Raw genomic sequence first — 25910 nt, forward strand, 5'->3', positions numbered from 1 at the left:
TCCCATTGGAGTCAGCCCATCTCTCCAGCTTGTCCAGATCCCTCTGCAGAGCCCTCCTGCCTTCCGGCAGGTCGACACTCCCTCCCAACTTGGTGTCATCTGCAAATTTGCTGATGATGGACTCAATCCCCTCATCTAAATCATCGATAAAGATGTTAAACAGGACTGGTCCCAGCACTGATCCCTGGGGGACACCACTGGTGACCGGCTGCCAGCTGGATGCAGCCCCGTTCACCAGCACTCTCTGGGCCCGGCCCTCCAGCCAGTTCCTGACCCAGCACAGAGTGCCCCTGTCCAAGCCATGGGCTGCCAGCTTTTCCAGGAGTATATTATGGGAGACAGTGTCAAAGATCTACGGGTTGGAAAGGCGTGGGGTGGATACTACAGCTGCAACACTCTGACCCTTGCAGACTCACTTCCTCAAGAGGCACCATGCCCAAATAATAGTATTCCTCAGCAATATATACTTGGAGCCTGAGATTAGTCTGCCCCGGTAATACTATCCATCTTTGGGCTTCTGAAATCAGTCACGAAGAATGTAGAGGGGAAAAGCATGTTAATTTACATCATCTATGTTCCCCACCATAGGCACATCACAATAGGGCTCCTGTTCCCTCTCGTCGCCTTCCCTTCCCGAGCAAAGCGAGGTTCCTCCCACCTGCCCACAGCCCTTCAGCGGGTGCGAGCACAACTCCCACATGAATCTGCTTGCCAGAGTTTCAGCTGCTGATGCTGCTTCCATGTGCAGGCTGCTCTGGTTGCTGTGCTCAGAGAGTTGTGTTTCAAGCTGTCTGTTGAGACAGAGTTTTTTTTCCTCCTTTTGCTTAGCTGCATTTGACTGTTGATTCATGCTCCCTCCTTGACACCCAGGTCCCAGTTTGGGGCAGCAAGCGGTGCCTACACAGAGGGAAACTGAAAGCAAAAGGAGCTTCTTGGACAGGTGAGAAGTTTGCATATTCAGTGGTCTCTGTCCCTGGTCCCAGAAGCCACATCCATTTTCCTGACAGATTTTCTTTGGTGGTCATCCCATGCTCATCTAGTTTAAATTGACACCTGAGTGCTTCCTGTTCCCCAAAATCTGTTGGGAGCTGAGGACCTTTTAACTTCACAGGTTTGTATATTGTGGATATGTTTGGTAGGTATCGTCCACCACTCTGGAGACATTTCCTACTATAGAAAGTCTCTTACCCACTTTTCACTACTTGCTGTAATTAATAATAAATAGGATGAGTATGGAAGTGTTATCATTAGCAGCTTTCTGCTGAATGACATATAAAACTCATTAAAAATTGATTATTTGGATTATTATTTTTTTCCAGGCTATCCTATTCTTTTCCTAATTTCTTACTGATTGTCTGAGTAGCTCTAGTCTTCAAGTAAGGAATTCCTGAATGCCTTCTTTGTCCCATGATTCCTTGTTTGTGGTTTCCTTTATTTTAGGAAGTGGGTCTGGAGGCACAAGCTGGAAAAGAAAAGGAATTAAAATGACAAATTGGCCAAAAAGATTAACATGACAAATAATATGTGGGCTGCAGTCTTCCAAAAATCCAAGAATAAATAAGGCTTCTTTTAAAGTGCTTTGAGGAGGAGGTGATGATAATTTTATATCTGGGTGGTTTTTTTTTTCAGTAAGATATCGAGCTTCTGTAGATAAAGGGCCCTAAAAACTAACCCCTGATAACAAAAGCACTTCAAAATAGATTTTACTGGACGGTTTTTGTGAACAAGAATTTGAGATGATGAAAAAATCACCCAAATGAACTGAAGAATTGCAATAGCAATCCAGATTGAAACCTCTTGTGTGCTAGACCTATACATACATGTAGAAAGGGTTCTATGCAGTAGACTTCTGATGGATGGGTTTTCGGCCACTGCCTATTGTCTTATCTCTTGGAATACGTTGGCTTTTGAACAGAACAGTCATCAGGTTCTTAATTCCTGTGTTCAGTGGGACTTCTCAGGTGTTTCTATCTGGACATAAATACTACTTTTCAGTCCTTTGGTTTGTTTCTCTCTCCTCAAATTTTTACCTTATTTGTGGAGTGGGGTAAAAAGAACATAAATCTTGAGGAACCTGAATTGTTTCCTGGTCTCACTAGGTTGATTACAGTAACTTCAGGGGTCAGTTTGGCCCCCTGATTTCTCTTCTTGTTACCTCATTTTGATAGGCACCCTGAGGCAGTGGAAAGCACTGGAAATGGGTGTAAAACAGGGATTTTTTTTGATGGAGGAAGTGTGTGAACTTGTACCCAGGTGAAGACTCTCCACATGCACAGGGAGCTGTACAGTTCTTCTCTCTTGTGATGAAGTTATGCTTGCACTGCTACCTGAGCAAAACCTATTAGAGTGGCAGCACTTTCCTTATCTTCACTGAAGCCCTCTGAAATATCTATCTGCCTTTCTCCTTTGCAGCCATTGGAGCCTACTGTGCGTGTAGAAAAAGGCTGCTCTGATTTGGCAGCTGTTTTCTCTGCGGCCTTGGCCTCCCATGGCCACCAACTCTACCGCAGGTTCAGGGCATCCAGGACCAGGATCCATGTGACAGCTGAGTACTCAGGAGCTCTGGGGACAGCATACTATCAGGGAATTCGCTGGCTTGTTTTCCCCTCAGTTTTTTCCTTGACAGAAGGTGCTGCATCCTGGTTAATAGAGGTTGTTGCTACGCTCCATTGGTTGCACTTGTAACAATTTATTAGGAAGTGCTCACACCAAAACTTGCTGTGTTATCTCTGTCAGTAGTGCCAGCGGATAGTTTGGGGAGATGTTTAGTGGCCACTTGCGATTTTTTACAAGGGTATCACTGACTTAGAATTGGTGAGTTTTGTGAGCAATATGCTGCAGATGCATGAAGAGCGCAGCTTTAGGGAGGGCAGGTGATTGTCACTGAGAAGAGAAGGACCTTGACATTGTATGCAACAAATCAAGGATCCTCATCAGCTGTCCTCATTGCAGTGCAGGTCTGAACCTATATCAAAAGCTCTGTTTGCTGTGAACACTATAAGGGAACTAGAATTTTGTTTTCATTTGGAAATATTTACCTGTTTTGGATTCTGTCCTGCCGGTTGTGGAGATGGCTGTCTCAAATAGCAATTTTGAGGACTTGGGTTTATGTATGTGGCAATAAGGCATTTGTTATTCTTAAAACTTTTGTACTTTAACCTCAGAGCTCTTTTCACTTAGAGAGGATGCTACGTAGCTCAGATTTCTGTTGGAATAGTTTACTGCCTTCTCAAGAAGCATTTCCCCCCTATTTCTTTTTGACAGCTTTCAGAAAAGGGAACAAAGCTAATAACAGGGTTTTGCACATTCCTAAATTGTTTTATCCAACAAACTCAGATGGGCATTACAAATACAAGGATTTTGTAGTCTTACCATGAACTAAATACAATAAACACTTTTCTACCCATTCTACAGCACAATAAACCTGACATTAGGCAGGTGCTCTCTGCTTTCCCAAGAGCAAATGCTTTATGTGGTGCAAGGGAACCCTGTGCAGTGTCAGAACTACTATCACTTTGATTCAATAATATTCCAATGTGTAGTAAATATGTGCCCCATTAATACATTGACTTGAATACAGTGATGCTGACCAATACTGATCAGGGTAGCAGATTCCAATAATGGAAATTCACAGAATCCTGCTGTCAATAGGCTGTCTCTCCAGCAGCCATTACTTTTGTCAGCTTGGTAGATAATGGCTGTGAGTTGCAACACCAGCTCTGCTAAGATCGTATTTAGTTTGGCAAATAGTAAAGACGTGCAAAAGTAGTTTTCAGGGCCTTCCTGCAGAACAGAGAGTGCCAAAAGCCACGCATCCATCAGCTTTGGGCTCGTGTTGCTTTGCTGGATTTTTTATTTATTTATTTAAACTCAACCCTAGCTGTTTGTATTCCTTTAAATCACTGAAACCCACCAAACAAGGCACAGCACGATGTATTCTGAGTCATGGTCCTCCCCCAGAGGAGACAGGACCGAGGAAGCAGAAGCTGTAAGTAGATTTGAACCGAGCCCCCTGAAGACGTGGGTGCTGATGGCAGGTGAAATAACAGGAGGTATTTTCTCCTCGTCATGCCAGTGGCCAGCATAGCGCCTTCCATGAGGCATCTTTCCTGCCTCCCTGGCTCACTCTTCCATGGAAACCAGCTGTCCCAAGCTCACTGCCCCTTGCCACCGGGCCCCTGGGCACTTTGCCCGCTTCACAGCTGCTGTGGGGCGCTGCTATTTTCTTCTCTTCTACTATAATAGCATCCTTATGAGGCTTCCCCCAGCCTGTCTCTCCCCTGTAATAGAAGGTTGCATGTTTCCACATGTGGCTTATGCGGTGATATTTGGGTTCATTTAGTATGCTCCTGGGAGTGCATTTTAACTTGAAAAGGAAAACAAATAAAAGGGAAAAAAAAAAAAAAAAAAAAAAAAAGGAAAAGAGGAGGGTCGGAGAAATCCTAGTCTGTAGCGGGAGTTAGAGGAAGATAAAAACAAGAAAAAAACAGGAAGTGGTTTTGCATAGGAAAATTGCTCCTACTGAACTGGCTGTGTGGCAGTGTGAGGCAGTGACAGTGCAGTCTTCTGCCTTCTGCTGGGCAGGCTTGGGAGTGCTCAGTGCTCTCAATTTTTCAGTGGAAAACCAGTGATAATGGTAGTCTATTACGAGAAAATCCCAGACTGTTCTCAACAGTCTTTGGATTTGATGCATTTTTGATGTGACAGAGGGTATGGGTGCTTCCAAAAGAGTCAGGTGTTTAAATATTGGGTGTATCTTATTTTACAGAAAATACCTACTTTGTACAGATGCCTGCTTCACCCATGTTTACATCCTATGTCCTAAAAATCAGGCAGAATTTTGTTCCGGATGTGTTTCTCACAGTCATTTCCAAGTTAGGCCATCGTCATCTTTCCCTCCCTGAATCTTTATTACCTTTCTCTGACTTTAGAGCCCTGATAATACCATCCCCCTCCCACCTGCTGTGCCTTACCTCTACACAGTTTCCCTTTGAGTCTACCACATTGTGAACTCTTCATACACAGAAACATAGGTTGCATCTTTCTCACCAATCTTTCCCCTACAGGAATTTTCTCCCCCTTTATCCAGCAGGATAAAATAGTAAAAATGTTTTACAGAAACTTTTGCTTTCATTGCCCCATGTGCTCTTTTGCACTCTAATTACTCAACACAGCAGAAGATTCAAAAAGGAGGATTAAAATCCTTATATCTTTAACCTCAGTTCTAGAGTCCTTGTTGCCAATATGTGAAATGAGTGTTTGGGCGCACTATGTCTTTGCCCTTGGACCATGTTCTTTCTGGCATGTCATATCCCATTTGGCATCTTTCTGGTTCTGAGCATATTTACCAAAGCAAATTCTTTGTGTAGTCACATACAAGACAGTAGGGAAACTTCAGAATAAGGGTGATAGTTTTTTCTTTCGTGACTGTTGCAGTTTGGAGTGCACAGACTCTGAATCTAACCTTTAAAGGGAAAATAAATAGCTTGCATTTAATTCTAAATTTACTTCTGCCCCAAAACACAGAGTAAATAGTTCTAGAGTTGTAGGAAAGGAGGAGTCTGCTGGCTGATTAAAAATGTAGGTTAATGACAGTATGGAAAGAAGTGCATTGATTTATGACAGTGGTAAAAAGGTGCAGTGATAGCATTCAAGTTATCAGAGAAAGGATCTTTCATCACTGGAAGATTGTGTGCTTTTATCCATCCATAACTCACTAGTTGGTTACTAGAAATAACATTATTTTAAAACAGTATTTACCCTTCTAGGCAGGATCAATGTATTTCTGGATATGTGTGTGTTTCTGTGTATGTCATTGGTAGTTTCAAATCGATAGTGGGAAGTAAACTTGAAACTGAATACTACAATCTTGTTCTAATGCTTTTATGAGAAAAACTCCTTTGGCTCTGATGTGAGTGAAAGGAAAGGGGGGGGGGGCGGACAAAAAAATAAAAAATAAACAAAAACAACCCCAACCAACCAAACAAAAAAACTGAGAATATGGTATTGACACAGTATTCACTGGAGGGGAAAAAAACTGTGATTTTTTCAGATGTTTCCTGTGCATGTAGTCAAGGGGATGGAGCAATGGAACCAGTCTACACAGATCTGATGGTCACTGATATGTCTTTAGTTAAGATTTCTTGTATCAATGGATGGCTTACCATGTGCCTGGAGAAGGGTATCATGTTCCTGAAGCAAAGGATTGGATAACCTAATTAGTTAGTTCCATTCCTAGTTTCACTGGCTAGCAAATCAGTTTTGTAATCACAGTGAGGTGGCCGAATGCTTTTGAATCATTAGTGTTAGTATTAGGTGTCATATAAATCACTGTTCTCTATCCTAGGGAGTAGTTTATTTTCTGGTACTGCATGTGGATCCCAAAAAAGCTTTCCTTTGATCTGTGGGAGAAAAGATTGCTCCTTTGCAGCAATCAAAAATATAGGTTTCTGAAGCCATAAACCATTCCACTGCAGTTTTTAGAATGAGGTATGGCAAAACATGTCATCTGTGCTTTTTCTTCTAAGAACAGTCTAGTTGAATTTCTTATATGCTTGGTTATGTGCCACAACTCAAGGGAAAAAATAATATGCGTTGTTCATATTCATATGACCAGCACAGTAATGATATAATTACCTGAGGGAAAGATCTCATCGGACTAGACTGCAAAAATTTAGAATTTTCCAAAGGTATTATTCAGTAATTTCACAACATTTTTTAAATGGCAATAGAAACATTTTTTTTTCTTTTTCTTTCTCTTGGACATATACATTTTGTGTGTGTTCCAGGCAGACCTTGGTTTGTAATAGTCCTGACACTTATTATGATCTGTCAGGTCAGTAATTTGTGAGCAGCAGATTTACAGAATAATATTTATAGCTAGCATCTCACAAGTCTCAGTGGGTTTAACCTTTTAATTTCTTTTAGCATTTTTGTGAATCATTCAGTTATTTTATGTAACTGTTTTTATTCTTGTGGCACAAACTGGACTCTCTGATATCAATTATTGCTTGAAGCAGTTATTAATGTGAGATGTGCTAAAAAATTGGTGTTCAGTAGACACATTTTTCAGGTTTCTTCATGTTTTTAAGTTTACCTAAAGATTATTTCAGCTTAATTTTGCTATAAATTATGATGTAAAATAACGTGAAGGTTCATTCAGAGGCATAGCACATCTATACAACTGCTTTTTTTTATAATTTCTAGATGCTCAGCCTAATCAGAAGGGTATGCAAATAAAGGGGCTGAATGAAATATTCCAACACCAGGTACCAAACACTGGGCTTATGCATTCATCAGATAAAAATAAGTGTGTAATTTAGCTTTCTAGTTCAGAGAACTGAATCCAAAACCACATTTTCAGTCCTTTTGTTCATTTTTTGTTAGGTAGAAACTTTGGAAGTTTCACTTTTCTAATAAAATGGAATGCCAAAAAAAAAAAAAAAAAAAAAAAAAAAAAGGAGAAAAGAAAAAAGTAGCATTGAAGAGAGGACTGTAATTTAAGTCAAGTCCAGAAAAACAAAAGCTGAAGGTTGCAATTTCTATTTGTCATTTTCTTCTCTTTTGTTCATCTGAGAAAGAGGAAAAATGTGATGAGGTACTTTGAGCAACCAAATAAGGAATTTTACTATTTGAATGAGGGGCCAACTTTTGGACTTGATGAAGGAACACAGAAGTATTAGCAAAGCTGGGCAAAACTGTGAAGTTTTTGCATATATGGAGTTTAATCAATGAACATTTTTCATAGGCAAAATATCATTTTTTGTGGAAAATGTACGTGGGAAGTTTTGCTGAATTTGCTGCTCATAACAAGTAACACACTAGATGGATTTTCAAGGTCTGTCTGGTTTGGGAGAATGTTAGCAAAGAGAAGAAGTGTGAAGTTGAAAGGTAGAGAAGCTGTCCCCATTTTGCTTGGTGCTTTTGTGCTAGCTGGTGTATCTGTTGGTCACTTATATGACTGAGGAACTCTTTGTCTTGGTTTTAAAAAGACACAAACCTGGTGCACTGGCTCTCCTTCCATTTGGAGGTGGAGCTGGAGAGTCCCTGGAGTTGACTGGAGACAACACAAGCAGGTCTAATGGCAGGCTTAGACCACCTGCAATTCCATTTAGCCATTCATACCTCAGACAGGAACGACCTCAACACTGGTTTCAACTGGTGAAAGAGCCTGGAGATTTTTTCAGCAGTGCAGCTGGTCAGACCTTTATGTTGTTTTTGTCTCAGCTAAAGGAAATAGGAAGATGTGGATGCAAAGCATTGTTCTTAAATTTTTATCCATTTATCAGATGTACTGAGCAATGTTTCCAGACCCTTCTGTTCCACTTTAAAAAAAAATTTTAAAAATTGCTCCCTACTTTTCCTGATTTTCTGCCCATTTAAAGAGTACTTTTTTTCTTCATCATAATGTCTAGAACTTGAGTTCTTTGATTTCTATATTTTCTTATGGACAAAATTACCTATTAGAATCTTGTCCTAGCTTTCCTTCTCTAGAACCAGAATTTTGCCAATAAAGTACAGTTAATTTTCAATTAGTGTATGCCATTTAATGTATCTATGTATTTTAAGGGAAGCAGCACCCAAATGTCTGTTCCTAATCATGGGTAACTCTCTTGTTATTTTCTGTTAGAATTCATAAGTGTGCTATTTGACATGTTAATTACTACAGTGGTATATGACTAAGGATACAAATATCTCCTTGTTTTCCCCCCTCCCCTCATTTAACATTTTGTTTGAGAAGATCAGTACATTCTGTCTGTGAAAAGCCCTGGATTAAATGCCACCGACAAATGATTTTGTGCATGTTTTATTTTGCCAAAGGAGGTTGTCAGACATTGGGGGAAATACTGTAATATTGGCTGACCTAAGACTTCAATTAACTAACAAGGAAGTTTACAAAACCTGTCATATTAACTTTGCACATCATTTTACTGGCGCATAAACACTGACACACAGCACTTATTTCTTGCTTTGCTTACCTCAAGGCACAAAGCATAAACAGGCAAAGAAATTTCTTCCTTATTTCCTTATATTTTTCCCATAAGAAAATATAGAAATCAAAGAACTCAAGTTCTAGACATTAATGATTTTCCTTATTTCTGATGCACAGTTTTCTCCAAATATTTAAAGTAAGGAAGAGGTTCCTTATCTATCAGTAATTCTTTTTTCTGCCCAGTATGACCCATGTAAATGGCATTTGACCTGTGTGTTTAGATTGGATTGTTTTGAATGGAACTCTTATATTTGAGGGTAGCAATTGGTTTTAGCCCTGCAGGAAGGCAGTGAACTTTCACGTTGTCTTTTACCAAAATGGTTAAAGACATTATGGACAGTGTTTGCATATATTTTGATGATGATTCTAAACCTACTTGCATTTTAAGTTTGTAAAGGACTGCTGTTCACTTCTCTTTCTATTACTATCAGTTTTATCCTCAACTTCCTCAGGCCAGTCCTCAAAGAAGGTTTCCTTTCAGTCAGCTGCTTCCCAAGCCATATTTTTAGAAATACATAATTTCCCCCATATTTTACCCCCTCTTTTCCTATTTCCTTTTAATTGAACTTCTAACAAATCTCATTTATTCTTTTTCTCTAGCCTTCATTTTTTGTTGAAATGCAATATCTATCAAAGCCTCCTTTTTTTTTTTTCTTCAGACTAGTCTCCATTTTAATTAATTTTGTTGCAAGCCGTCAGCCAGATGCCTGCTTCCTCGTGCTGATACTCCCTGCTGAAACCTTTGTTCCTGCACAGGTCACTTTTCCATATTCATAACACCCTGCCTACTAGCTTTCTTTCTTTTTCCTTTGTATACTCTAGTCTGTTCACATTCCCTATCAAAATCATCTTCTTGATATATTGCCATATTTCCTTCTTCCTGCCATATTACCTTTCAGTGGAATTTTGTGCTAGTCCTTTATCTTTTTCTCAGTCAAATTTAAGATGCTTTTTGCTCCCAGCCAAAGTTTCTCCCATTGCTATTGGGTTTAACTGAGAAAATAAATAGTAATGTTCAGAAAGAACTGGAGGCCTCTTTGTGTATCTCCAGTGGTTCTCCATCAAGATCTATGTATCCAAGGAAAAAATAATCAGTGCAGCTAACAGAATTCTGGTAGATTTTTGGAAAGTGCCAAGTTAGTCTGTGGCTGTAGGTTCTTGCTGTAGAGGTGGATGAGCCCAGGGATGTAATATAACAGAGTTCAGCAATAAGTGGTCCACTTCCTCTGAACATGTTATGCAAGATGCTCGCATCCAATAGCAGAATGAGCCAGGAATTTCTCACAGGGAACTGAACTTTTCTACATCAGCATCTTCAGATGGAGTCACTCCTCAGATGCCTTCCTTGCTTTTTCTCAGCCTCCCTTTCGTACCCTGTTTCATGGTGCTCCATGTGCTCATGATCCTGGGGCTTTTATTCCACCTTTCTTACAAGAATGTAATGAATCTTCTATCCCCTCTCTCATACTCTTGGATTAAGAGTAGTGTCAGCCCATCAGTTCCCAGAAGCTGTGTTGTTTCATTCTGGTTTCCCACACCTGTGATTCATTAGTCAAGCGAAAATAAAAGGCAGAAAAATAAAGAACTTCTCTGAAATGTAAAACAATTGTGATCGTTTCATCTTCAGCCTTTTCTCTCTTCAATACTCAACCTTCTGGATCTTCGGATCCAGAGCAAGGTCAGGCTCCTTCAGGTTCTCTTCCCTCTTTTCCTCAGCAGAGGGCAGGCAATTATTTGGGTCCTGGGGCTCCAGACAAGACTTCACATTGATCTATTACTACAGCATTAGGTTTTCTGACACCTGCTGTGGACCTTTTAAACACCTTGTGTGGAAGTGCTGTCACATCCCCTATCTCTCAGCTTCATCATCACATCTGCTAGGTGTGCTCATTTGTTCTGCAAAATAATAGTCACTGTTGAACTGGATAATGATACTTATACTGCATGGAAACAGACTGCTCAGCTTGATCAAAACCATTACATTGTTTCAAGTCTCCTCTCTGCAGATTGAAAAATATCTTGGTTCATACTAGAAAATTATAATTACAAGCAAAAGAGGAAAGAAGGAAAGAAAGAAAAACAAGCCTAAACACCAGCAATACAAACTTGTTTTTGCAATGGGTTTTAAATTCTGCAGAAAATTATAAAATGTATCAGAGCTTATGTCTGCTAAATCCTCTGACAGCTGCTTTCTCATCCTGCTTCCTGAAAATGAATCAACTTAATTATTCCTGTGGCTACATACATCCAGAAGGCTTAGAGTTCCTTCTTTATTGCTGGCTACAGTAACTGTCCCTGTGTTCTGGAATAGCTAAGAAAATTGAAAACTGGGGGTTTTTTTGTGATTTTAGAGTACAGAGACTGCAATAGAGGTAATTGTCTGTAATTTTGGAATCTCTTGTCAATGGTTAGATTGTGCCAGCACAGAGTTTAAATTTGCTTTTGTAGGAGGGCATGTTTGGATTAATATGCTGAAGTAATGTGGAGTGAATGCTTGGTACAGGCTGTGACTGAGAGACTAGTGTACTGAATTCACAGACTGCAATATGTGGAGATTGGGGGCAGGGGAATCCCCACTAAATTATCTTCCAAGGACCTTGAAGTCTCTCAGGATGACTCTTCTGTTTACTCTGAAAATATAACCATTGATCTAGTTAAGGCAATTTATCCTTTGTAACACTCTAAAAAATGTCTCGAATTACCTGGTGCACACATTAAACATGTAAAGTTTTCATTAAAGGAGTTGACAGGTTGCTTGTAAACTAAAGTCATTTCCTTTCCCTTCAGAATTAAATTTTCTTTATGGCATCCTTTGTCAGTAAGCCCTGTTCATTAAGAATGATTTTGCCATTTCATTCTGCAACCTTATTTTTACCTGCCTTGTGGATTTAACTGAAGGAAATCCCTTTTTGACTGAAATAATCGAGCTGGGCCTCAATCACCAAATTATGTTTTTCCCTTCATTCTTTACCCTGTATAAATCAGGCTACTTCTTTTCAGGAATATTTAGATAGGAAGGAAACTGGGTATGAATTCTTAACAACCAGTTTGCAAAGAGATGTCTTTCTTCCAGTTTTCTGTTTATTGGCTTCTTGATTTTTGAATGGTCACCTGAAGAAGCTTGTGAATGAGGGTCTAAAGCTTCTTATATCTCAAGTGCTTCAAGTTTGGTTGTAGAGGGGAGTCTCTGGATATAATGCAGTCTAGTGGCTGCTCTTTATCATATGCTGCAGTGAGGTAGGGAAATAATACCTTGCAATATTTGCTAGTGTTGAGGCAAATTAGGAAAGCACTGAAGTAAGCACATCATTGTAATTGGGTTATTTATACCTAAGTCTTGTCTGTGCATACACAAAAGGTGAACTGTCAAGATTAATAGCAGTCAATCAGCATAACATACTGACACACACAACCCTTTGAGTCAGTAATCCAAGCAGCAGTCAGTGTAACATTTGCCCCAAGATACTAGAGGTACAACTAAGTGGCTTCTGTGATGGCATCCAGATGTGTTCTTGTTGCTGTCATCACATGTCAAAGGGCATGCTTATTCAAGTGAAACATTGACATTGTGGGCAAATTAGAGAAGGGTTCATCTCCCATCTCATGCTCCACAGATCACAGAATTATAGCATGATTTGGGTTATAAGGGACCTTAAAGATCATCTAGTTCCAGCTCCACCACCATGGGCAGGGACATCATCCACTATACCAGGTCCCACGCAACCTGGCCTTGAACACTGCCAGGGATGGGGCATCAACAGCTTCTCTGGGCAACCTGTTCCAGTGCCTCATTACCCTCACAGGAAGAATTTGTTCTTCATATCTAATCTAAACCTACCCTCTATCAGTTTAGAGCCACTACCCCTTGGGAAACACCCCAGGTGGGTTCTAAACATCCAGGCCTTCAGGATGTTTTATGAGAAGATTGATGCTGTGAGTTTGTAGGAGTATGTCTGGTGAGTAGATGGCTCAGACTTAAATTTCCAGAATCTTTCAGGGTAATGGTAGGTGTCTGAGGTGGCTGCCCATCTTCTCTAGTCAGTGCTGAAACAAACTCTGCATCAGTATGGGGTAAGTAGAGTGGAGAGGTTTGTGCTTTCCAAAATTGCAAGCGACCTGCTGAAATTACATTAGTGGGAAGGTTTCTGTAGAGTTTGACCCTGATAAACTCCTATTTTTGACATTAACAACTTCTCACTCTTTTTATTTGACCCCTTGTTGTATAGCCTAAGTGTTCAGACCTCTGCTCCATCCAGAAAGAAGAGACTTTATTTGCGTAGGCAGAAGTTGTCATGGCAAGGGAGAGAAGAAACAAAAAAAGAGAAGGGGTAAATGTTGAAAAAGCAGTCAGAATATGATACAACAAAGATGAGGTCAAATAAACAAAACACTTAAAAAACTAGACTAAAAAAAGCTTAAAGAAAAATATGTAATGTCAGGATACTGGCTATTGAAATATGGTAGATGGATACAAAATCTGGGGAATAAGGTCCTATGTGATTAAATGGGGAAAAAAAAGTTATGTTTTCTTTCCTACTGTCTTTCTCTTCGTGTCTTCAGTGAATTTTCCTGTCTTAGTTTCAATGCAGAACTTGGGATTCTCTTAACCATACAAGAGATTATCAGATAAAAAGGATGTGATTTAAAGCAAATGCACCCTCTGAACCACTAATTTCTCAGTAAGAGTAGCAAAACATAATGTAATTAAAACAACTGTCTGCAGTGTTTATATACAATCACATTGGGTTGAGAATACCTTTAATTTCATTGTAAGGTCAGATACACAGGGAGGAAGGGTCGATGCTGTCTCTCAGACAGCAGTAATCTAAGGCTGGCAACTCAGCTTTGGAAATTGAGCAGATTAGAAGTTCTTGGCAGTGATTCCCAAATGCTCAGGAGACTTGACACAGTAAGCAGCTTTGGCATTTTGGCCAGCTAGTTAAATAGTGTTGCTTATAAACATTACAAGGGAAGTGATCATCCCCTTATGTGCTGGTCCTGGGGCATACACTTCCTGCTTTCTCTCTGGAAGCAAGGGGAGCCTCTAGACCAAGTAGCTCTTGGATGATACCCTGTGAATAACCTTTCAGACCGTAGTGAAGAAGAGGAATTTTCATTGTTTTCATGTTAACCACAAAAATGAGTTACAGATAAGCTCTGCCAGAGGAGGTTTAGGTTTAGGTTAGATGTTAGGAAGAAATTCTTTACAGAGAGGGTAATCAAGCATTGGAACAGCCTACCCAGAGAGGTGGTGGATTCACCATCCCTGGAGGTTTTTAAGCAGAGATTGGATGTGGCCCTTAGTGCCATGATATAGTAATTGGAGTTGGATCAGGGGTTGGACTTGATGATCTTGGAGGTCTTTTCCAACCCAATCTATTCTATGATTCTATGATTCTATGAGATGGGTGCTGCCACTAAGCATAAGTGACAGTGCCCTTAGTCTGCTGAACCTGAACTTCCTTTGCAGAGTTTAGCCAGGAATGAACACTGCTTCACATGAATTGTTTAGGGATCAGACTGAAAAGAAGATCCTCATGCATGCAACTCCCTAAAATACAGTATTTGTTTATTTGTTTGTCCATTTATTTTATGCAAAAAACTACTCATAAGAGACAATTTCCCTAGGGAGAATGCCTGAATTTGGGAAAGTACATGTAAGCAACAAAATAATCAGGTTGTACAGATATTTGAATTAACTCATGAAACTGAAACTGCATGCATGCAGAAGCAATGGCAGGACTATATTTACCTACAAATCTGGTTTATGTTGAAAAATCAAGGTGATATGGTAGTGATAGTTATTGTAGAAGTCAAGTGAGTGTAGGTAGGCTGCTTCATCCAGAGAGTGAAAAAGTGGAAAAGGCATTTGTTGCCCACCTGAGCCAACATCATTGGGAAAAGCATCTTGCTACTCTTGAAGTAGATCTCTGGGATGGATGTTGTCCCAGTAGTAAGGAAGGAGATTATCTTCAGTTCTTGAATTGCTTAGTTTCAACTTCTAGAAACAGCTAAAATGAGTGCTTAGATCACATCTGAGAAAGAAGCTGCATCTCAGGAAGCAAAAATAGAAAACAGTGCAGGCAAGGAGTTAGAAGACTGAGGCAACACCTGTGAAACAATTAAATATTCATATGAAAAGAGAAATTTTTAGCATTGTTGGGGAACTTCTGAGGGGCTGAGCTTCTGTTTTAAGATACATGGTGAAGGTGAAAGAATAAAGGAAAATTAGCAGTGCAGAAAAAGCTTTGCCCTGTGTTTGTTTAGCTGTTGATTTCTGTCACATTCGCTTTGATACTGGTGGGCGTTACCCTTTCCTACTGTTTATTAGCTGTTGCATTTGGGTGACGTGGGCCTTTCTAAGAATGATAAATTGTTTTTTCAGCCAACTTAAGCACAGCATCAGATAAATATTTCAAAGTGTGTGATTTGCACCAGCACCAAGGACATGAGTCTAGGATTATGGAGACAGACAGTAATCTGTGATATGTATTTATCTGAAATAAATCCAAGCAATTCTCCTTAGTTAACTGTGTCTCAGCAGTTTTCTCTTGATAAAATAATTAATATGCAGATAGATGGTTGTTGCCTAACCATCCTTCATTCTCATTTTTTGGTTTGCATTGTTTATGGCATTTATTCAAAAGCAATCCTGTAATATCATCGGCAAATTGATCTCTCTCTTTTCACTGACTAATGGTTTTTTTTTAGAAAGTTCTCTCTCTTTCATTATGAATGACCATAACATGCCTACAGTGTAAGGCTCTCATGGATTCTCGGAGTGGTTGAGATTGAAAGGGACCTTTGGAAGTCCTTTGGCCAACCTCCCTTCTCAAGCAGGGCCACCAAGAGCCAGTCGCCCAGGACCATGTCCAGGCAGCTTTTGAGAATCTTTAGGGATGGAGACTCCATAAACTCCCCGGGCAGTCTGTGCCAGTGCTCAATAGCCCTCCCAGTAAAAAAGTGTTTCCTGATGTTTAGAGGGAACTTCCTGTGTTTCAGTGTGTGCCCACTGCCTCCAGGTGTAAGGAATAAGGGGACCAATAGGCGAGTTATCAGCCTTGTGCTACTGCTCTCTCGTCAGGAGAGCAGCAGCAGGAGAGCTCCAAGACCTGAAACTCTCCCCAGTCTCTCTCGTGGGCAGCTGGACTGGCCCCTGTGGCTTGTGCACTTCACCTAGAATGAGCTGACAGAAGTCAGGATGTGCATCTGTGCTCTCAGTTGGCTTATTAGGACTTCACGGCTTTTTTTCTTCTGGTGTTGAGTATGTGCTTGTCCCTGACATGCTCTACTCTGCACTGGTGTCCTGACCTTGAATTGTGTGCAGTTTTGGGCACTGCAGTATAAGAAAGGCATTAAGCCATTAGAGAGTATCCAAAGGAGGGCAATGAAGATGGTGAAGAGCCTTAAGGGGAAGCTGTATGAGGAGTGGCTGAGGTCACTTGGTTTACTCAGCCTGAAGGAGACTGAGGGGAGACCTCATTGCAGTCTACAACTACTTCATGAGGGAAAGAGGAGGGGCAGGCACTGATCTCTTCTCTGTGGGGACCACTGACAGGACCCAAGTTGTGTCAGGGGACGTTTAGGTTGGATATTAGAAAGAGGCTCTTCCCCCATGAGGTAGTTGTGCACTGGAAGAAGCTCCCCAAGTAGTCACAGCACCAAGCCTGACAGAGTTCAAGCAGTGTTTGGACAATGCTCTCGGGCACATGGTGTGACTCTTGGGGATGGTCCTTTGTGGGGCCAGGATGACTCGATGATCCTTGTGGGTCCCTTCCAACTTGGCATATTCTGTGATTCTGTGATCTTAGCTCAGGATGCAGAAGAACTACACTACTGCTGCTGAGGGCACACAAACCATGGACAGAGCAGGACTTAAAATCCATTAACAAGTAATTGTAGTTTAGCTGTTGAGGGAGATAGCAATAAGTGACACCCTCCCCACCACCCTCCAAAAAAATTAATTTCTTATTACAGAGCAGGTGAGCTTTTGATGTAGGCTGTGATGCCCTGTCAGAAGTTGGCTTATCTTCTGGTTATGTTACTGAAAAGTCATCCAGAGACCACACCTTCTATACCTAGAAACCTTAGTGTAACCCAGACTTAGATTTGAAACAAAAACACAAAAGTGTTAATAAAGGTTTTCTTTTTTTTGTTGTTGTTGTCAATTGCAGGTAATGCAGGTAGTGAAAGAACAGATAATGAGAGCACTCACTACCAAGCCTAGCTCTCTGGATCAATTCAAGAGCAAACTTCAGAATCTCAGTTACACAGAAATACTGAAAATACGCCAGTCTGAAAGAATGAACCAGGAAGATTTCCAGTCTCGTCCGATTTTGTAAGTACTGTCTTCTCTCCCTACTTGTTTTTTCATGGAAGTATTAACAATTGCAAATGACATTTGTGAGCCCTTCTGGGGGAACCCAGGGAGAAAACTTGTCCAGGGAGATGTGCTCAAGAGCACTCGTGGCATCTGCTCAAAGTACATTACATTTTCTTCTGCTGGGAATTGTAACTTTTTCTTTGAGTTCAGTGAAACCAGATTTGGCAAATCCCAACGAGGTCTCACATGGCTTATTCCTATGAAGCAGTGCTTTGACATTTCCTGCTCTGCATGATTGTGACTTTGATTTTTGTGCTGGTAGTGGCTTTAAAAAAAAATCCAACTAATCAAACACCACAATGTTGTCTTCAGTCCAAGGGTCTTTAAAAATTCCAAATGTCACTTCTCTGAGCAAGGCAGGGAGAAGCTCAGAAGAAGAGGAGCCAATACACACTGGCTTCACAAGAATGGTGTTGTGTACCACGGTCTTTTTTCCTAGCATTATCTTTGGTGTTAATGACAAGCAGTCATTTACTTGTTTGTAAATGATAACATTCTGGCAGGTAGCCAGTAATTTTCTTGTTGTTTAGTATCAAAGGCTAATATTGCCTCCATAGCTCCTTCTCATTTCTCAGAATACTCTTTGTTCTGTTTTATGAAAAATGGAGGCTGTACTTGGCTCTGGGCCAAGTCTGGGCTTGTGGTTGAACTGATGGCACAGGACAGATGCAGACTCTTGTGGTGCGCAAATGATGTACTGAGAATAGCAGGAACCTTTGGAGATCATCAGAGAAACGGTGAGGGCTCCAGAAGCATCAGCTGAAATGTTGTGAAATCCTGACTGTGTCCAGCAAGTGGAATGGCTCATGATTTTCTAAATCTCCTTCTCCAAGGCAAAGGTATAGAGACGGAATTGGACCAGAGAATTTCAGGATTCAGAAGCAGGAGAATAATTTTGATTTGTTTCTTAAGGATGCAGATATCTAAGAACAACGTGGGGAGGGGGACACACATTCCTCCAGGAGCAGCAGGGCAACAGTGGAAGCATAAGCTAAGTAGAATTACACACTAAATTTTAATCATACCAATGTAGATCAAAAGGGGAATACTTCTTTTATGTTTTCAGTGTGTTCGAAAATAGGACCTAATGCCCAATTAGAACTGATGTCACTCATAGTAATGCATCAATTAAAAAACTACAAATGGTTCCAGTTTTGCATCGTTACACTGCTCAGAAATTCCCTGCAAATCCCTTGCAACATTTAGTGGTTTAAAGCTGCTCACTACTGCTAAGCATGCCACCAAAGCTTCTAATTTTCCTTGCTTTCCCTATGAGTCAACACTTTAAGTATGATACAAGTCCATCATCTACCCTCATGAAATTTGTCAGTGCCCTCTGCAAGGTCTTTATTTCCAGTGTCACTCTGGCTAGTTGCTGCCACAGTGCTGAGTCTCCTTTCCCATCATGGAACAAGTGAAACAGCCAACACAAACAGTTAAATGCAACTGGAGTGTTACCAGGGAATCATTTAGGATTCAGGACAAAGGCTAAGCCTAAAGGCTATAAAGGCTAAGTAAATCAATAAGGTGTTTAAGCAATCACAACTGCATTTGCAGAGATTTAACTCCGTGCATTTGCATTTTGATTACATCCATGATCACTTGTTCTTGACTGTTAAAAGAAACAGTTCTTTCATTTTCCTCTTTGATTTGATTTCCCGTATTGAACTCTCTCAAATTGCATAGATGGCACAGTTGATAGAAGTACAGAATCATGGCCCCATTGTAGGGAAAGAGACTGTGAGTGAAGAGAGCAGTTGTGGTTGTGCTGTATATTTTAAAGCCTTGCAGATATGCTAAAAGAGACTGTGCACAACTGTGACTGTAACATCAGCAGACCTTGTTTAATTCTGCTTGAGAATATGGCAATCAGATGATGATTTTTCCTGCCTTGAAAATGATAGAAGTCTTTCTTCTGCTCTTCATTGTATGAAGCACTGAAGTTTTAAGCTTTCAAGCTGCTAGATAAGAGAAACTTCAGTGAAGTTGGATTTGAGTGTAATCTGGAAAGTGTTGCCTTAGATCCTGATAATTACAACAAACTTGTTTGCAAGAATTAGTTGTTTCTTTTATGTGAGCATTGTTGTATCATATGAAGTGAAGATTTTCAATATCTTCTTTTGATTAGGGAAAAGAAAAAGTCCTGCAGAATAGATTCAAGGATTTGGTATCATTATTGATCATCCAAACTGCCATTCCATAATGAAATAATAAAGTATCACTGTTTCATTTTGAATGGCTTTAGAAGGAGCTATCTAGGAATTCTGTGGGCCTTTACAGGACCAGAGATCTCCTTGACAAATTGAATGTCAACAGAGATGGGTTAGTGCTAGATAAAGATCTGACGTCCAATTGGAGACTTGCTGGTTAAAGAAGAGTTAATGTCAACTAGGGAATCATTGTTAAGTAACATACCAGGAAGTAGAGGAAGGTATCTGGATGCTTTTCTGCTTTTTATCTTACATATTTCTCCACAGAAAAACTCTCTATTCGTGCTCCAAATGTGTGAAGTGATTAGGAGAGGGAGCATAGCTAGATGCCAGAGAAATAAAAGGACAAAACACGGGAGTTCTGGGATTACTCTCCCATTGTGCTGTAATGATTTAGATGTCTGTAATATGCCCCATCCTGGAAAGGAAACAGCTAATGAGTGAGTCTAAACCCAAAGCTGAAAAGGTAAAAACTGGGGACAGTTATAACTGATGCTGAAGAAGAATTAGTGTAATGTGAATAATTTAAAAAATCATATTTAATTTTATAAATAATAAAATAATAATTAAAAAAATAATTTCTAATTATTTTCAGATATTTTAAAAGCAAGTAACTTTTATCAGTATTGCCTACTGTGCCAAGACCAGTGAGATCACAAAACTAGCAATCGTATATTACTGTGTGGTTCCCTCAAGCCTTCTATTTTAACAGCACACTAACTTTTGACATTCTTATGTGATGGAAACACAGTAGGAAAGTAACAGTAGTTTTTAAAGCCACTGTCTCCTAAGACTTAGTCTGATTTCTCTGTTCACAAGGCACAAACTGTTAAGCAAATGTAATCTGAAGGACAATAAATAAATATTCACAAAACATATTTGCCTTTATGATCTTCCTTTCATTAATTGTGCCTGTTTGATTTTAAAATTAGGCAGGAGTACCTATTTCTCACCCAAAGATTTATCTTCTAACCCTCCTGTCTTTAGACAGTGATCAGGAGGAACAGAACTGCACTGCCTTCAGACAGTTTTCAGAAGGAAATACAGTTTCAAAGAAGCATATCCTTAGTTTGTGTTCTGTGGTTTGATTGTTCTGACCCATTTCTCTCACCTTTAAGTGGCGGAACAGAAACCTTGACAGTGAGGGACCTTAAGTGGCGGGATCACTTTGCAAAAATATATCTGGAGTCATGTTATCAGAAAGGTAGCTGAAAACCATACAGGTCAGAATAACCACGTATTGGCATTAGCTGCTGAGGACAGTAAGTGCAGTAAGTGATCGTGGCAAGGGTTTGATGGTCTTACCGGGTCTCACTAAAGTCCAGAGTTACCAAAGATTGTTTCTCCATGGAGTAAGGAGTTGTATCCACAACCTCTGCATGATAAGTTTGACGACCATAAACCAGAAGAGAGCACTACATCTGAGCCTCACAATTGCTAAAGCAGATACATGCATGTGGGTAGAGGGACTCCAGCACATAAGAAAGAGGCAATGAGGTCCCTTCTTTCCTACCTCCCTTTCTCCTATGGGAAGTCTGCCTTAGGCAGCAAGGTACTTTAGAGAGGATTACCTATTTCTTTTAGGATTGGTTCGTAAAGGGCAGATGGGGCTTTAGAGGCCAGAAGAGGGAATATTATGAGCAAACATTCAGATGTTAGTGTGGTGGGTGACCCATTCTTTTTTTTTTTCCAGTAATTTCTTATAACTATGATGTTATCTTTAACACCTATTTAATGATAACCATCCAATTTTTGAATTAAGCTACATAAATATCAAACTGATGTTTAAACCAGTCTTGAATGTTTGAAATTCATCCAGCTGGAGATTTAGTTTGCAGCCTGGACTGCTGAGTAATCCATACTTGTGTTTTAACACTGCTGTCTTCAGCCCCTGCTCCCAGGTTTTACCTGAGGATTAGGGAATGTCAGCAGCTCAGTAAAAGCAAGACACTTATTCAAGAACAAAATTCTTTTAATCACAGTATTTAACCGTTTAATAGATCCACATCTTAGATCCCAGTAAGAGAACAATAGCACTTGAAAATTGTCCTAAAGGACTGATAATACATTTCCAAAAGGTGGCCTGTTTCTATAGTTACAGTACTTCCTTGATTTTTGACCGGATATATTTTCGCAGCTTGTAAATATGCAGTGAGTTATTCATCAAGAACTGCAACCATTTTGTTAAAATGTAGAGGAAAGATGGCACTTTATTTTAAAGGCCTGATCTTTCTAGCAGAGGACTTAAAGTGATTTCAGCAGGGGTCTGGCAGATCAAAGGCATAGGATCCAAATGAATTTGGAAATCAGAAGTGATTGGGCTTCCTAAATTGTCAAGAAGAGAGAATATTTTGTTGTCTCTATGGGATACCACTGCTTAGCTTCCTTTTGATGATGATTGCTGGAACATACCGCCAGACAGAATGATTTTTGGTATTACCTAATTTGCACAGCAATGCAAAATTATGGTTTTAACACACTTCATTTTTTATAAATCTTCTACACAGTTATTTTTTTTTAATCTTACTAGGCTTGCTTTCAAGTTGATGTTTAAACCTGTCTTTTATATATTCTTAATGAATCTGAGGATATAACTGATGAATTCAGACATCTGTGAATCTATGTGATGGTGTATGAAATTAAACTTTAAATATTATGTGCATATGTTTTCTGCCTAGTTCTTGACATCTTGAACTCTTACCAAAGTAAGATGTAGAAAATGGATTTTTGAAGGATATATAATATTGTTTCTAAATGTACTGTGCTCCTGGACAAGGGTAAAATTTGATCCTTGAGCAATCCCTAATTGTGGGCTAGTCTTCCACAAATTCTGATAATAATAAATTAATTGAATTATGTGGAATTAAGGACAAGCATACAGTGTGGGATGTTATTTTAGCTCATTGGGATTGCTCTCTGTTTTCTATTATTGTTTCAAAATGTGTTTTAGCCTTCTTGTGTTGTGCTGGTGAAGTATACCAGCAGAGGATTGTGCAACAAAAGGTGATAGACTCTCAAATAAACTTCACAGGGCTCCTATGATGAAAGAGCATTATTTGCCACAGATAAACCTTGTTGATGGATTATAGCAAGTGTTATTTTTATATGCGTAAAGTAAGAAATAAATAAGTGACTTTCCTGAGTCATACAGTGATGTTTTAGCAGGGAGATATCTACAACAGAGATATTCTGACTCATTCTTTGTTATAAGAAAAAGGGTTTTTTTCTGGAGCAGACTAGATTCTGACCTGGGCTTGTCTGTGACTGTTGTCCTCTTCAAACTCCTTGCAGAAACATCTTGTGAGACTCTGTCTCAGAGGAAAGAGGATGGTCTTTGATTGAATTTGACAAGTGCCTGCTTTCTCTCTTCCCAAGGGAACTAAAAGAGAAGATTCAGCCTGAGATCTTAGAACTGATCAAGCAGCAACGTCTCAATCGACTTGTGGAGGGCACTTGCTTTAGAAAACTCAACAGTCGGCGTCGACAAGGTATAGCTCAGATTGCCCAGTCTGGTTTTTTATTTTCACTTTTGTCTACAAGTCAAGATGAGGAATACTACTTTCACTGGCAGAATCCCTGTTTGTAGTGCTGTCTTGACTGCTTTTACCAGAAGGCATCTGAAAGCATCCTCAAGTTACAGTTGTTGCAGGATTTCCTGTGTTTCCCTGAAACTGGTTTTGGCTTCATCACACAGATGATCTGGAACAAGTCCAGCATTTCACAAAAATCCCAAGCAGCAGTCTCACACTCTGAACTGAGTATTTTCATTTCTGCCTGGGTGTCCACGCTTCTAGATCATCTCAAAGCAAAGTCTTTGCCTCTGCAGGAATAGCAAATGAAACTTGATTTTGAATTTCAGACTTGCATCGCCTTCATACAGGCAACAAGCTCATTCTACACACTCCCTCTAGTACTGCCTGTCTTTATGGTTTGTCTTACATTACCATACACAATAATTATATTATAGTGTGTAAATATGCTTTTAAAAAGCACTTAGAGCAGTGATTTGTGTATACCTTCATGTGGATACTAGATTGATATGAGAAGATTGTTTTCCCAATTTTATGAGTCATTTCTCAGTGCTAGATCCATAGCTCATTCTATAAAGTAAAACTCCCTATGGTTCTTTTCCCCTTCTTTCTTTAGACAGCATAATGGGGACATAGTGTAAATTCAGCAAAATAATTAGAATCATATCCAAAAATTTCCCTTTAAACTCTCATTTTGTGAGGATACCGATTACTATTTGTTTTCCTCTGAAAATACAGTGCAAATTAGAAAGTTACAAAAGATAAGAGTAAGAACTGACAAAGATCAGTACTTGAGGCCTTCAGACTAATTTGGGGGAACTGCATTATTCACAGAGAGAAGTATCCCTGCAATACCTTTTTTCTCAAAAACAAGGAGGCAATTTTCCTTAATGTAGGGAGGTTATTTATATCTTCTCTGTCCTGCATACAAATGCCTATGAGGCCCACTGCACAGAGTTTAGGGAAAGATCATCAATATTCCACTGTGACTTTTGATGTAGACTGGATAGAGAGACATAATACGTTTTCATCAGCATACTCATGGACTGAAAGTAGATAAAATAATGTGTTTTTTGGTTTGGCTATCAGTAGTGAGGCTTGTTTATTTTATTCCTCTCAGAGCCTTAATCCAAATGACTGAAATTCTAGGGAAGGAGCAAAGTTTGTAGCAGATTTTCTTGTTTTGGCTGATCTCCTAGACAAAAACAGACTGTTTATTTTATTCTTAAACTGTTGTTAGTTCATGATTTATAGGATAAAAAGCCTTAGAGGGTATAAATTCATTTCACTTATAGGAGTACAGTTGAAATTAAAAAAATAATTTTTTTTTTAAATCAACGTAATCTTCTGGTCCTCAGTTAAGAGGGCTACTTTGTATCATGCCTTGGAGTGAATTCCATAGGCCGTCAGATGAAATGCTTTGATGTCATATTTATACAGGCCAAAAAAAGTTCATGATTCTTTGGAAACAAAACATGCAGCCATGCCTAAAAGAAATGTATCTTTTCTGAAATCTGGTTTTAGTTAGGCTTCCTATATCCCCTGAAACAGAAGTGTAAATGGGATGGAGGGAGTAGGCAAAACCATTATAGAAAAAGATGATGGTGCATAAGGCCACCAAGACTAAACTCAGTATGATCTATCTCTATGCAATCTGATGAAACGTGTTTGGTATATAAGCCATTCGGCTGTTTAGGTATGTGCAGTGCCTGGCACAGTCCAAATAGCAAATACTGGCAGCTGGCACAGAGCAGAAGAGTCTCTCTTGAAATCAGCATTTATCCTTCAGGGTCTCTTGTACCCCAAAGCAGAAGAAACTGTAAGACCAGGACTGTCATGATGTCAAGAGTAAAGTGATGTGAAGTAAAGTGAATGAAGGACCAGAGATTTAGCTAATGATACTAAATGTCATGAGAAACTTTCAGACAATTCCTCTGAATGTTCTGATAAAAATAGTACAAAGTCCCAACTTCCTGAGTGTGTCTTTTGTTAGCTTTGCCTCCCCTCCCCATCTCCTCTCTCCTAACCCACCTCCCTGTACATGTGCCCTGTGCTACCTCAGGGGATTCAGGACCCCTGTCACCTGTCTGCTGCTTCCAACTGAATTCACTTGCCATGGAGCATTATCAAGGCCCTGAAAGGGCCGTAGTCCATGAGGTTGGTATGGAGCTGAAACAGAAATGAGTAGTGTTCTGAGGCATCATGATTTACCTGTTATGTGGCAACCTACTTGTAAGAGTAGCAAGATCAGGTAGGTGTTATACTTTAGGATGTATATGCTTTTTATACCTTTCCTATGATTCTTTTTTTCCCTTGAGACAATTCTGGAACAAGTGTCACAAATCTATGGATTGTAGAAGAAGAACCTGAGTGTGCCCTACATGTGAGAAGCTGACAGCATTAAATTGTCCATTTAAAAATAATTAACAGACATTAACCCATGATAAAGACTCCAGAGCACACTTCTGTTAAGATTGTTGTTTGAATATGTGGCAAGATACACATGGTTAGTCACAGTTAGTTGAAAAAACAGACTTACAAAAAAATGAGAAGGGAGTTTACAGCCTCTTATGGCCCTTTGAGAAGAGCTGAAACACTTTCGTATATACTTGGCATTGGAAAGCCTCCAATCCAACAGGTTATTAACTGGGGAGATGCTGAAGATTAAACTGTGAGCTATCTGTAGTCAGATCTCTGCCTTTTGTGTTTCAGCACAGGATTATCATAGCAGGGTTTCTGTAGCTGAAATTCAGAAATGTCATTGTTGTCCCAGCAGGAACCTTAGCACTCTTAAA

General features: G+C 39.7%; 1 protein-coding gene across 3 annotated transcripts in view; it reads left to right on the forward strand.

Annotated features, from left to right (window-relative positions):
• The window catches only part of ELMO1 (engulfment and cell motility 1), a 311383-nt gene that overhangs the window by 265504 nt on the left and 19969 nt on the right, over positions 1 to 25910 (forward strand). For all 3 annotated transcript variants that reach the window (XM_027891987.1, XM_027891995.1, XM_027891999.1), the window contains 2 exons: positions 17167 to 17330; positions 22961 to 23073. In XM_027891987.1, coding sequence (XP_027747788.1) covers positions 17167 to 17330; positions 22961 to 23073 — 277 coding nt within the window. The remainder of the gene's footprint in view (positions 1 to 17166; positions 17331 to 22960; positions 23074 to 25910) is intronic.

Source organism: Empidonax traillii, unplaced genomic scaffold (genome assembly GCF_003031625.1).
Source record: "Empidonax traillii isolate 1590-97213 ecotype Southwest subspecies unplaced genomic scaffold, ASM303162v1 scaffold14:size4059594, whole genome shotgun sequence".
Lineage (NCBI taxonomy): Eukaryota > Metazoa > Chordata > Aves > Passeriformes > Tyrannidae > Empidonax > Empidonax traillii.